The sequence below is a fragment of the Chrysemys picta genome, chromosome 1 (assembly GCF_011386835.1).
Source record: "Chrysemys picta bellii isolate R12L10 chromosome 1, ASM1138683v2, whole genome shotgun sequence".
Lineage (NCBI taxonomy): Eukaryota > Metazoa > Chordata > Testudines > Emydidae > Chrysemys > Chrysemys picta.
The window spans coordinates 176,397,544-176,410,029 of NC_088791.1; the positions used below are offsets into that span (position 1 = coordinate 176,397,544).

At 42.5% G+C, this 12,486-nt stretch overlaps 1 protein-coding gene and 1 long non-coding RNA gene across 6 annotated transcripts in view; one reads left to right on the forward strand and one right to left on the reverse strand.

Annotated features, from left to right (window-relative positions):
• Positions 1-3,376, reverse strand: part of LOC122173768 (uncharacterized) — a 26,997-nt gene extending 23,621 nt beyond the window's left edge. Inside the window, exon 1 of the long non-coding RNA XR_006174560.2 lies at positions 3,238-3,376. This is a non-coding gene — a long non-coding RNA (uncharacterized LOC122173768). The remainder of the gene's footprint in view (positions 1-3,237) is intronic.
• The window catches only part of ROBO1 (roundabout guidance receptor 1), a 1,068,890-nt gene that overhangs the window by 619,519 nt on the left and 436,885 nt on the right, over positions 1-12,486 (forward strand). Inside the window, exon 1 of one of the 5 annotated variants that reach the window (XM_065575508.1) lies at positions 851-4,439. The exons of 3 other annotated variants lie outside the window; for them this stretch is intronic. In XM_065575508.1, the coding sequence (XP_065431580.1) occupies positions 4,385-4,439 (55 nt within the window). In that variant the 5' untranslated portion in view covers positions 851-4,384. Of the gene's footprint in view, positions 1-850; positions 4,440-5,743; positions 5,760-12,486 lie in introns of those variants that run through there. One more of the 5 variants, XM_065575518.1, reaches the window with a different exon arrangement.

Here is a 12,486-nt window from a genome sequence, read left to right on the forward strand (position 1 = left end):
TCCCCGAATGTTAACATTTTTGTAAGAACATCTGCAGAATTAAAGATGATGCAAATTACTTACAAGATATTCAGATGAATATCTGTAGGCTTACAATTTGAAGAAATTCGATCAGCTATGCAGCTGTTATGTATTATTACTGTTTAAATAAATTAAAAACAATTTGAGAGGTATATATCCAGTCCTAGTAAATTATTCTGGAATAATACTGTATCTGTTTACTCAGCTAAATGATATGCTATAAGTCTTATTTGTGTATTTGAAACAGTATGATCTGGACAACTCTTGAAAGATTCCACTGTATCTTCTATTCTATAAGAAATATCCATAGTTCCCAAAGGATTTCTATAAAGGTGAATAAATATTATATACATTTTACAGATGGGGAAACTGAAGTATACAGGGGTTAAGTTACTTTGTCTAAGGGTACAAAATGAGTGCATGGTAATAGAAATCAAGTCTCTTGAATCTTAATCCATTGCCCTATTTGGTAAATGTTTTAATTTAAAATCTAAATAAGAAAATAAACCTCCACAATACATAATAGATCAATGTGTTACAGAAGTATTCCTGGCATACTTTGAGAATGACCTAAATAGAACAATGCATAGATCTGGGGGACTAGTCTTCCAGGGATGTATGGGGGATGGATTTAAATGTATAACTCACAAAGTGAGATACTGAGGTAAATCTCTTACTCACTGTGAAAACAATACACTTCTCTTCTTTGGACATCATACATACTATCTACGTTACAAATTCAATTCATTCTTGTATTTTGAGACAGCCTGTAAGCATCACTTCACAACAGCGCATTAAAAAAAGTGATTGGTTTGTGCCAAAATAAAATTCACAGAATATAACCAACTTTATTTAAAACAAGGGTCAAAATAACATTTTACAGATCCATGTAAACCACCTTGTTTTCAGGTGAAATACACATTTTTTATGTACTAAAAATCGGTCTGGTCATGGACATGTGGTATTGCCATTCCTAATTCATGTGATCAACTAAAATACACATTTTAACACAGGAAGTCTCACTCTCATACACATGAAAGCTATCTTATTTAACAAACCTTAAACGGAACAAACAAACAAAAAGTATCTTCAGAATTATGTTCTTGTTTATTCTGCGGGCTTTGACTACTTAGCTCAGGTCTTCTTCATCTAATTTATTTAAATGTCAGACTGCTTACTGAGGTATAAGAACTTTCTATGACCTTTCCACAGTTTGGGCCATTCCACTGTGTTTTAATTCTAGAGAGGAGGGATGATAATATGACTGTGCTTTCATTAAGTGAAAGATGGCATGAGGTCACTGACTGCACAGGTTGAGAAATCGTTGTTGAATAAGTACTGTTCTCAGAACACTGACTATGTGTAAACACAGGAACTCTGGGGGTGCCTGGCAGTGACTTCATAGTTGGGATTGCTTTCTAAAATGGGTTTAAATTTAGGCATAGATTGCTGTTATCTTCTTAGAGTAGGCAGACTATTGGTATGAAATTTAACACAAGATTGGTTTTTATAACCTTTGAATTTTCTGTGTAGTTTTTATTTGTTTTTGTTTTTTTTTCCTGAGAGCATGCAAACCTGATTGGTTGATGGGGCAGGAACACAAATTCTTTGTCAAGAACTAAACTTTTTCCTCAAATTTTATACAACAGAGAAGGTCTCATTTGCAGTAGCGGTCTCATAAAATGTTCTCATTTGCAGCTAAACTTCTATTCACACCTCATCCAACCCCCACGCTGTAATTTAGCATTAAAAACTTAGAAACTGAATACACACAAAGCTTTGCTGTGATGCAGTTAGGAACATTACACACACAACTTACCTGACACAAACCCACAAAGACTTGAGAAGTTAAGCCATTTAATAGTGGATACTATTCTCAGTCACCCACAAGCACACATCGTTACTATAACTGTCATACCATGCACCACATCCTTAACTTTGCCCTCTAGGGATGCCATCCTGTCACCTCTCCCTTTAACTGCCCTTCTGTACACTACCCTTTACCAAATTGCCCTCTCCCAACTCTACCAATTACTATTCCAAACTGCCACAGCAGCTAGCCGGGAGGGGGGAAATAATCTAGTTAAGGGGGATGTGCAGAATGGTGACAGAGGGGCAGAAATGAGATTACCATGCATGGTTTGGGGTAATGAAAAGAGGTGTGCCTGTGTGTGGAAGAAAGGTTAGGTAGTGTTACAGTGCTGCCACCCACAGGTGTTCAAAAATCATGAGCTAGCCCCCCAAAAGCTTTTGTGTGTTTTTTTAACCTTTGGGGGTTTACTTGGGTCATGTTTTCAAGCTTTTATCTGCAGCTCTAAGGGTCAGAAACTTTTTTTTTAAGTGAGAATCACAGTTTCCCATTTATTCACATGACTCTGGGAGCCAGTGTATTAAGAAAATCATCAAATATGTTAAAATCAGGAGAGCTGGCTTATCTTTTCATTACCATGCTTTAGTGGGTGTTTGCCAGCCACGTTGTGCGTATAGCAACCCCAACTACTTCACAGGGAAGTTCTTTGTGTATACATGATGTATCATTATCACTTTCTGTATATTTATTATTAATTTGTCATAGATGTTTTGGAGACGGAAAGTTGTTGTTAAGCAGCAAACCCAGTATTTTTAAATCATTGAATAGCTTACAAACTTATTTTTGCACAACCCAGACTACTACACTTGAGTAGTCCTCGGGAAATACTTCACGTCACGTGCATAAACCTTTACATTATTTCCTCTAATTTTTTTTTTGTTTTTAACTGGCCAGCTGCTTGCTACAGGGTTATGATATCATTAATAACTATTTTTCCCTAGTGTGTTCCTTTGATTGTGGGTTCCTTGCTTGCTGCATGGATAGCTGCAAGTTCCCCAGAAATAGAGTGAAACTTTGCTCAGAGTCCACCCAGGCATTACTCAGGACAGGGGGCTGTTCGGCTCGTGTGTGTCCCAGACAATGCGTCTTCCTTGGAAGGCAGCCCACGCAACACCTTTCTTGCGCCCCTCCTATGCAATAGTACACCAGACGTCTGGAGCCAGCTCTGGCGCTTTGCTTTGCAGCCTTAGTGCCTTTGGTAGCGAAGGGTTAAGTGATTGGACCCGGGAGGATTTTTGAAGCCCTAGACCGGGAAGTTCCATTTGCACGGGGGGAGGAGGGATGCAGGGTGAGACGCGGCATGTTCCATTCTCCGCGCACACCCTGCCCGGGCCCTCGCTGGTTACCTTTCGGTGGCGTTACACGCTGGGGCTTCACCTCTCAAGCTGCGGGGAGACCTGGGCGGCCTGGTCCCGTGCCACGCGGCGCGCGCCTCTCCGCCTTAGGCGTGCGGGGCTTGTCTAGGGGCGGCTCCTTTAAGGTGTCCTCGGGCGGCATCAGCCCCGCAGCTGGAGCAGGGACCAGGGGGACCCACGGCGGGCACGAGAAACTTCAGACGCTGCTCAGAGCACCACGGAGACGCCGCGGTGCCTAGACCCCGCCTGCTCCTGCTGCTGCACCCCTACCCTTGCAGGAAGGGAGGCGAAGGAGCGGCTGCTGCTCCTCCTCCCGCGGCTGCACTAGGGGGCCGGGTGGGTGGGTTGGGGGCGGTGGCCCGTGGAAGTTTTGTGCTCTCCTCTCTCTTTTGTGTCCGTCTCCGGGAAGGGAGAGGTCTGCATGCCCGCTTGCAGGGCAGAGGGGGGAGATGCAGGGCAGGGCGAGGAGTTGCTGCTGGGGTGACCCTTCTGCTGCGCGTGGCTCCTGCAAGGCTCTGCTGCTGCCTCCACTCCTGGCTTTCCCCCCCAAGTGATGGGAGCAAAGGCTGCTGCTGCTCCACCTCACTCTTCCCTCCAGCCTGCCACAAGCACCGAGCCGGGGCCCTCACCCAGAGCAGCCGTCACCCCTGCGCCTGCCTCGGATGTCCAGTGACTTTGTGTGGCTCAAGTCGCAGCAAGCACTTCTTTTCCTCTCTCCGCCTGCCAGGGTGCTGCAGTGGTTTATGGTCTCGGAGGGGCAGTGCTCTGTTGGGATACTTGCAAGTGGCCTGGGTGCTGAAGGCGAAGTCCCAGGCTGGAGAAGCAGCTTGCGAACAGGGCACAGAGAATCCAAGCTGTAGAAAATTGCGGATCTTTTGTTTTCTTCTTCGCTTTTGATGGTCCCAGGAAGTGTCAAAGCCCCTTCTAGGAAAATCCAGGGCAAGGGAGAGAAGTTACAAGACTTGGGGTGCTGCTGACAATACCTTCTGCGGGGAGTACTCACTATTAACTCCTGGAGGATTAGGAAACCTTGCTTATATTAAGCTTCTGTGGATTTACAATCGGAGGGGGCTTTTAATTTGTATTCCTCCCCCCTCCCATTTGGCATGAGACTATTTGCAGGCGCCACCTGAGGACAATGATCGCGGAGTTTGCTCACTTTTACCTCTTTGGATTAATATGTCTCTCTTCAGGTAACCACCAAAAAAAGAAAGGAAACCTTTTACATGCCGAAGCGTAGTAAGGAGCGCGCTCTATCTCTCTCTCTCTCTAAGTTCTCTTTGCACAGCGCTATGCTGGTTTCACTCACTGAAGATGCTTTTTCCAGTCTGTACTTTGGAGCTCCAGCCTCTCTCTTTTTCCGTTTTAAATTAAGTTTGCTCTCGATCAGATCATGTGTGAGAAAATGCTTTTTTTTAAAGGGGGAGGGGAAGAATAACCTATTTTTCCCCGAGTCTCCCAATATTTCTAAATGGGTTGCTTTGTAGACTGCCTGTGATTGAACCTGGAGTCCTAGGGACGGGAAACAAGAGGGAGGGGAGGATAGGGCTTGTGTCTGAACAAATGGCCTTGGATCGCCTGGGATCTTTTAGCACGGACTTTTCTTCCCCCTCACCCACCCTCGGCCGCAGCAACGGGCTATTAGTTGTTTGATGTAACCTAGGGTTGTAATTAAAACTGATTATGAAGAAACTGCAGGAAATAACTCACATCCTACAGTAGGAAGGAACTATTTGTTCTACTTGGTTGGATTTAGATATAGATTATAGGTATTACAAAGAGGGAAATTAGTATGTGTTGGGGGCTTACACAGGACACGTTTTTTCTTGCATCATTAATGAGCTAGGTCAGAGTTCTCTCTTTTGAAAGGGCTATTAACAATTAATAGCTGTATCTCTCGTGAATTTCTGTAGGAAGCTACTTTCAGGCCACCCTTGATTGAAATATACAAGTATTTTGCCAAACAAAGCTAATGACTTTCTGCTTCCAAAGCAGCGTGCAGTACTCCTCGTTTTAGCCATCTCACGGTGCTCAGCTTTTTTCAAAAAGTTAGATCCTGCTCTTGTGTGGTAACTTTTAGACAAGCTGCAACATGCATCTCGGAGGCTGTGGGATCTGTAGTTACACGAGTGGCCCAATGTATAACAACCGTGAATAATGTGTGTATTGGGGAGGTTGTTAAGTCTCTTCACGTTGCATGGCCAGTATTTCTCTCCAGTACCCTTTGCTTAGTGAGAGAGTGGCTGGAATCATGGCACCCATGTTAAAATCATATAGTCTGATTACTGAAATTCTTAATTCCAACTGCGTGAAATCTATCCACGATCAGAGGTGACACGAAGCAGTCTGGTGAGGAAAATGAACCACTTCCTATGTGCTAAAAGGAAATCCCCGGCAGCCCGTTGCCGTGTAGACATTTGGGTTCGGGCTGGAGCCCGGGCTCTGGGACCCTGCACGGAGGGTGGCTCCTTTAAAATAGGGCAGCTGGATGCGGCTCTCTCGGAGCTGAGCAGGTGAATGGGTTAAACCTTAAATTCCATGTCTGTTTCTCTCCCTGTCGCTCGGATAATGTAGCCATCCTAACAGTTTGCATGTCTAGTTGATTGAGTGCTCTTTGCCACCGAGCTAGATGCAAATTGAAGCCACCGAGAACAAATCGCCCCACTTGCCTCCTCCTTTCCCCCTGCGTTCTCAATTTTAATTTATAGCCTTAGATTGCTTTGAGATTATTTTTCATTCACCTTCTCTGTTAAAGTTTATTCACGTGTGTAGCGTGAAGTGCCAGTATGATAAATGGAGGAAGGAGAGATCACTGAAGAGATAGGGGGATTAATGGTCATTAGTTACTGTTTGAGCTGGATTTGTGTGTGTTGGGGCATTTTATCATGCCTGTAGATTAAAGATAGGATTATACTAACAGGGTACCGTTGATAGAGAATTTGAAAGTGAACAAAAACTGCTGTCTTTAAGTACCCCATCAAGCGGTGCTGGAGAATATATTATATAGACTTTGTTCATCATGATTACTGTGGTTTTTACTATGATATTCACCTAGTGTTTGTCCCACACACTGGATTTGCAGTTTTAAAAATAACTTCCATTTATTTTTTTCTTCAATGAGTTTATCTACTGTTTTTACCAACTAACACTTAGACCACATTTGTCTGTCTGCACATTTAACTTGCAGCTCCTTTCATCGTATATCAAAGTATGATCATGAAAGTGCAAAATCTAATATATCAAATTCAGCAAAACCTTGTCCTCTAGTTTAGATGAATTAGAGGGACACTAACATGACCAAGTAGGAGTTTTTATCTTAATTGATTTTTATGCAATTGAAGATGATCCAGATGAGTGAGTAAAGTTATGGTAATGCAAGGCACCTGGTTGGTCAGTCAATGAAAACATTTTTGAAAGACTTAAATTAAATACTGTGCCTGAAGAATTAAACCTTAACTTATTACATTCAGTGATAAAATGCTTGTTTATAGATCATATCATTAATTTAACCATTACAAGTTTGCTGCTAAATATTGTATTTTCTTGTACTCTTTTTAATGTGTAAAGCTCTGTCTTTTTCTTTAAAAGGGAGGGACTCTCTGTATCCCACTGCTATTGTCAGGCAAAAAATGTTGTTGCTCTCTCTACTTTGGATTTATATGCATTCTTCCATATTAGCTTCTTCCCAGAAGAGATAATTGGAAGAAAAAATGTTTATGGTTCTTAATAACTTGTTCTGTGTAGGTCTACTCTGCCAGCTGTCTGTACCAGGAAAACTTACTTTCATAAGGATAAATTGAGCTGGGACTGTACCTGGATGTGTCCTTTATTCCAGGTTAACTAGCAGATTTCCCTGTCTAGTTTTTGTCCCTTCTTTCTTTTCTCCTACACAAAATTCCCTGTCTGGAGCAACAGAATGAAATTAACTTGATTGCAGATTTTTTTCTTGATTTTTTTTCATGCTGAAGAAGTGTGAAAATTAGAACTGCATCTATTCTCTACTTTGGGGTCTCCAAGATTTAGGGAGACTTGTCACTGGTGAATAGGAGATAATGTTTTCTTTTAAGTTTTGTGGGGGTTTTTTAGATGCAGTTAGTCAAAGAGCAAGATTTTTTTTTTAAAGGCCAGTCTTTGTGGCTGGAGGTATAATGTGCCTGCAACTTAGGTCACTTAGACATCTAGCAGATTGTGATCAGGTTTTTGAACATCAAAATGTGGCTGTAAAACTGAAAGTTTAAAGCCAGATTTGAAAATGTGGCACTCAAAGTTCTACTTTCATATAACCAGTGAGTTCCACTTGGCCCCTCCTCCTTCTCTCTCTCTCTCAAAATGGAATCCAGAAAAGGTTCAGAAGTGGTGGGATTTTTTGTTTTTGTTCCTCCTCTCTCTCATTACAGGAAGCTGTTTTTTTTTTTTTTCTAAATCTGCTCTTGCTCCCACTGAAGTTAATGGACTAAATCCTGTTGCCTTCAATAGAAAAAGATATGCCTAAGTGGCACTCACAAAGGCTAGGGCAGAAGTCGGCAATGTTTGGCACACGGCCTGGCAGGCCGGGCCAGTTTATTTACCTGCTGACGCGGCAGGTTCGGCCGATCACGGCCCCCACTTGCCATGGTTCGCCGTCCCGGGCCAATGGGGCGGCGGGAAGCTGCGGCTAGCACATCCCTCGCTTGCGCCACTTCTCACTGCCCCCATTGGTCCAGGACGGCGATCTGTGGCCAGTGGGGGCTGCGATTGGTGTCAGCAGGTAAATAAACTGGCCCGGCCCTCCAGGGTGCTTACCCTGGTGAGCCGTGTGCCAAATGTTGCTGACCCCTGGGCTAGGGACTGAAAAACTTGTCAAACAATTTTTAGCCAGAAGGATGGTGTGTGGTGGAAACTACTAGCCAATGACCAATATAAAACTGGGGTGAGGGGATATAGGATGAGGGGAGAGGTTCCCACTAGCAAGATCAAGGTGCAGTTTATTGGAAAGAAGCACAGGTGTTGGGAATGGTGCTGGGATTTTAATGGCCATGTAATCTTCTCTGATGCTCCTCCTTGCACGTCAGCCTGGGGCTAGTAGATATTGGATACACTTGAAATTTGAATTACTCATAATGCTGGAATGGAGGAGCTCTCCTCCCTCACACCTCCATCTCTGTTTTAGTCTCCGGTCAAAAGGATGGGGGAAGAGATGGAGTGTAAGAGATATGGCCACTATCCTGAGTAATCCCCATTCCCTAAACTTTGCCCACCCCCTTCCCTATTTTTGGGCAGTTGTTCCTAATAGCTCATAGAATTTTCATATCTTTCCCCAGCAGGAGTAGGAACATCAAACTGATATGACTGAAAAATGAAAGCTTTCAGTTGTGGAGAAAGACTGACTGACTGACTCACCATACACTCTCTTGCCAGGAATCAATTCATACAGCTGTGTTTTTAAATTCATGCTCAAGGCTTTAATGATCTCCTGGGCAGAGTGAGAGTTTGTTACTGGCTGGATTCATGAGTCCACAATGGAAATCCTTGCATTCCTACAGCATGCTCTATTGCCTGGCTTTCAAGTGCATCCCAATTTACTCAGTCTGCTTTCCCTCTCATTACCTGGTTATTGTAGGATATACAAGTTAGTGCTCTTCAATTAGGAGTGGTAAATTTGATGAACAGGGATTTTTTTGCCTTTTGAAATAGCTTTATGTGGTCGAGTTGCCTGTGCAGACATGGTTTTCATTGATAGTTCTAGCTAGTAGAGGGCAAAACTGGTTCCTGTATTCTATTATAGGAAAGTTTTGTTTTGAGGATTGATAGAACAGGTGGAAGAAATCTGAGAACCCAAAAAGTCTGTGCCAGTTGGTGGTCTACCCATTGGATGAAGTAAACCAACAGTGTTTAGATTTTTCTGCTTATTCAGTAAGGAAGATGCTGACAAACTTCCCAAAATGCTTCTGACAAATGATTTTCTCTCCTTGAACCCCACTGTTTTCTATCAATATCATAGGAAGAAGTAACTTAAAAAAAAAAAGTTAAGCTGTAACTCAGAGGATTACTAGCTTTTTAAATGTAAATTTTTCTAAAGTACTTAAGTCATAGACAAAATATAAGAATTTTACAATTTTAAAACTAACATATACATGAAGATAAGTATCTCATCTCTTTAACACTAATACCTGTTGGATAGTAAAAGCTTATCTATTTTAGTAAATAGAATTACAGTAATTCTTTCAGAGGAGGGCCTGAGGGAGTAGAGCTAGCTATAATGTAGTCAAAGTTGTCTGTACTAGCATTGTGGTTGAAGATGCAATGACTCCAGCCTAAGTATGAGGAGACCAGTCACACATTAGTAAATTCCTTCTTCATAACAGAACACCGCTTTAAACACCCAGTTGGCCTTCTGGTTGGAAACCACTTACTCATAGCCAATAACGCTGCTACCTGTGGAGATTTAAAAAAGCATAACAAAAGAACCCTTTTTTCTTTTCCAGTTTGGATTACTGTGGTTTTTGTTATGGTTCTGTTATCAAGGGAGAGACAAGTTTTTTGATGTGGTTTCAAAGATGGATTTTAGGGTCAGCATGACTTTCAAGATACCTTTTAACAGAAAGGAGTATTTCAAACATCAGACGCTTGGCTGCATTCCTTACTGCCGCACGCAAATGTTTGCTTCATCTCGGTTACCGCTAGCTGTTGTATAGATTCTTACTTTTGTCCACAAGGACAGTGATTTTTCTCTCTCTCTGAGTGGTCAAATGCCACTGTTGTTCCACTGTTGGCTAATATTTCGATCAGGAAAATCATGCAACTAACATGCTTTAACCAAAGAACACTTTGGTAGTGTGCAGAACTCTTTCCGGCTCAGAGCCGGTAGGATGTAAGTATTTCCATGCACTTTGACTAAAAGCTACAAAATCCAGTAGTATTTTGGGTAATGTGCTCCTGCCAAATAGTCTAATTATTATGGTTTAATCTGACACTTCAAATGGAGCAAACAATAACAAAAAAACAGAAACTAGTGACAACTAAGTAGCAGCCTGGTTCAGTGTCTAGTGTAAATGTGTTGCATCCATGCTAAAATTTTGTTTAGAATAAATCATTTAAGGGTTGCTTGTTTTTGAGTGCCTAATGGATTTATTTGGCTATCTTATTTTATTAGTTTAATGGAGTTAAGATTGAGAAGAGGTTTCTATACTGCACCCTATTTTCAACTGTTCTTATCCTTTGAAGCTGAAGTTTTTCACACTCAGTGTGTGTGAAAAAGAATCTTCTTGGCCAATTCTGATGAAACCTGATTCTCTTACTTCTCAGTATATAAGAAGTAGAAAATATAACAAAAGTATTTTGATACTTAATTTGCTCAAGTAACTGAAATGGCTTTTATTTCACAACCCTAAACTTGGTGTAGCAGTTGGTCCTATTAGGGGATGATTGCTTTGCCAAATTAGTTTATACATGATGCTGGAGCTAGCACTCAACCAGTCACTTGTTGAGCTCATGCAGTTTGTTTTGTATTGTCTATAGTGTTATCAAACTCTGTTTTTTGACCAACATGAATCTAAAAATGGCTGCCTGATTTGCCATTTCAGAAGTTACTTTGGAGTAATTTTCAAAATATTTCACACTCATGGTGAAGACCACAGAGGTGTTGTTCATGTAAATCATTACTGACTCAGGAATTTGCCATTTTTGATGGAATGGAATGGCTAGAAAATTGTTTTGCTATCTGAGCTGTTAATATTTCTAGTTTTTTCATATTCAAGGAATGGGTAAAAACTTGGCTCTTTCTAAGCAAGAAAAAGGACATTTATACACTTTCTGTACTAAAGGACCTGGAAAAATTTTATTTGTGTGATCTGCTATATAGCCTTGCCCAGTCACTGGTGCTTTCCTGGAGCCTAGATTTAGGCATCTGTCTCTGATAAAGGGGCTGGGCTTGGCACACACCCCTTTTATTGGCATCTCCCATTGGCTAGCTTAGGGGGCTCCCCACCTACTGTGTTGGCTGTTGTGGACTGCATTCTAAGGTATCTATCTCTCGCCATTCATTGTAAAGGGAGCATAGGCGCCTAACTTGGTTCTGGACATGCAATGTTGTTCCTATGTTTTTTAGGTGCCTAAAAGTTAGGTGCTGTGATGCTCAGCATTGCAACGATTGAGTCCCTTTCTGGATCTCAAGCTTGAATGAGCGGCAAGTCTGTTGTTACAAATGTGAGATTCCCCTTAAGATCAAGAAGCAGAACTATGGCTTTAGAATCTAAGTGTTCTTGTTCAGCTCCTGAATAAGGTAGCTATCTCATAAAATGAGAAATGTCAAACACCAATTAAGTGTCTCACTTCCTTTATTAACTTTACTGGTGAAAAGATGAGCCTCAAAAGTGGCTTCTGTTGTTATGGAAAAGTGTATTGAAGAGGGGTCTAACCGATCAAATAACATGAGATCCTTCCTTATCCCTATTTCTTCCTGCACCCTTTGACCAAAGCAACCGTGGGGCTTGAGGGAGAGCCAGGTGTGTTGTTTTTCCTCCCCTTCCATTTCTTCTTCAAACTTAGCTTCCTTATTTTAGTTTGGGGGGGAAATGGAACAGTGAGTGAATGAGCAGCTAATGCTGTGGATGTTTATAAACGTTATTACTGCAGGTGGCTTCCGAAAGATCCCCTCCCCACACGCACACACTCTGAAAGGAAGGGACCTGTCTCCTAAAGGACGTGGAAAGAGGAGAGCTAACACTCCCCATACCAAGACCGTGTCAAAGAGGAAACATTCCCTGACTCCGTCCACCACTTCGGTACTGACCGTGCCCGGTTTAGTACCTTTGAGTCGTCAGGGACTTCCGGTACCGGCGGTACTGTTATAGCTGCCCGCCCTAAGTGGGCAGGCTCTAAGAAAGAGGGCAGGCAGAAGACTGCCTCGTCCACCCCACCTCGGCAGCACAGACAAAGCACTCCGCACCGAGCGACACTGCAGTACAAAAGGCAACAGCGCCACCCACTGGCCCTATGTTGAATAGCACAGACACTACACCGTGGATTGCCACTCTGTTCTCGGCATGCTCTTTGTTGGCTCCTTTCCTAAAGGCACTGTAAGGTCCCCTGGTATCGCCACAATTCTCCATTCTGCCTTTCACACAGGTATCTCTGTCAATACCACAGCCTCAACAGTTTCTTGCTCTAAAGGACCTGAAAATTGCCCTGGTACCAGAATCACCTCTCCTCTGTACCGATACTGTTTTGGTACTTTTGCTACTGCTCACTCCACCAACTACA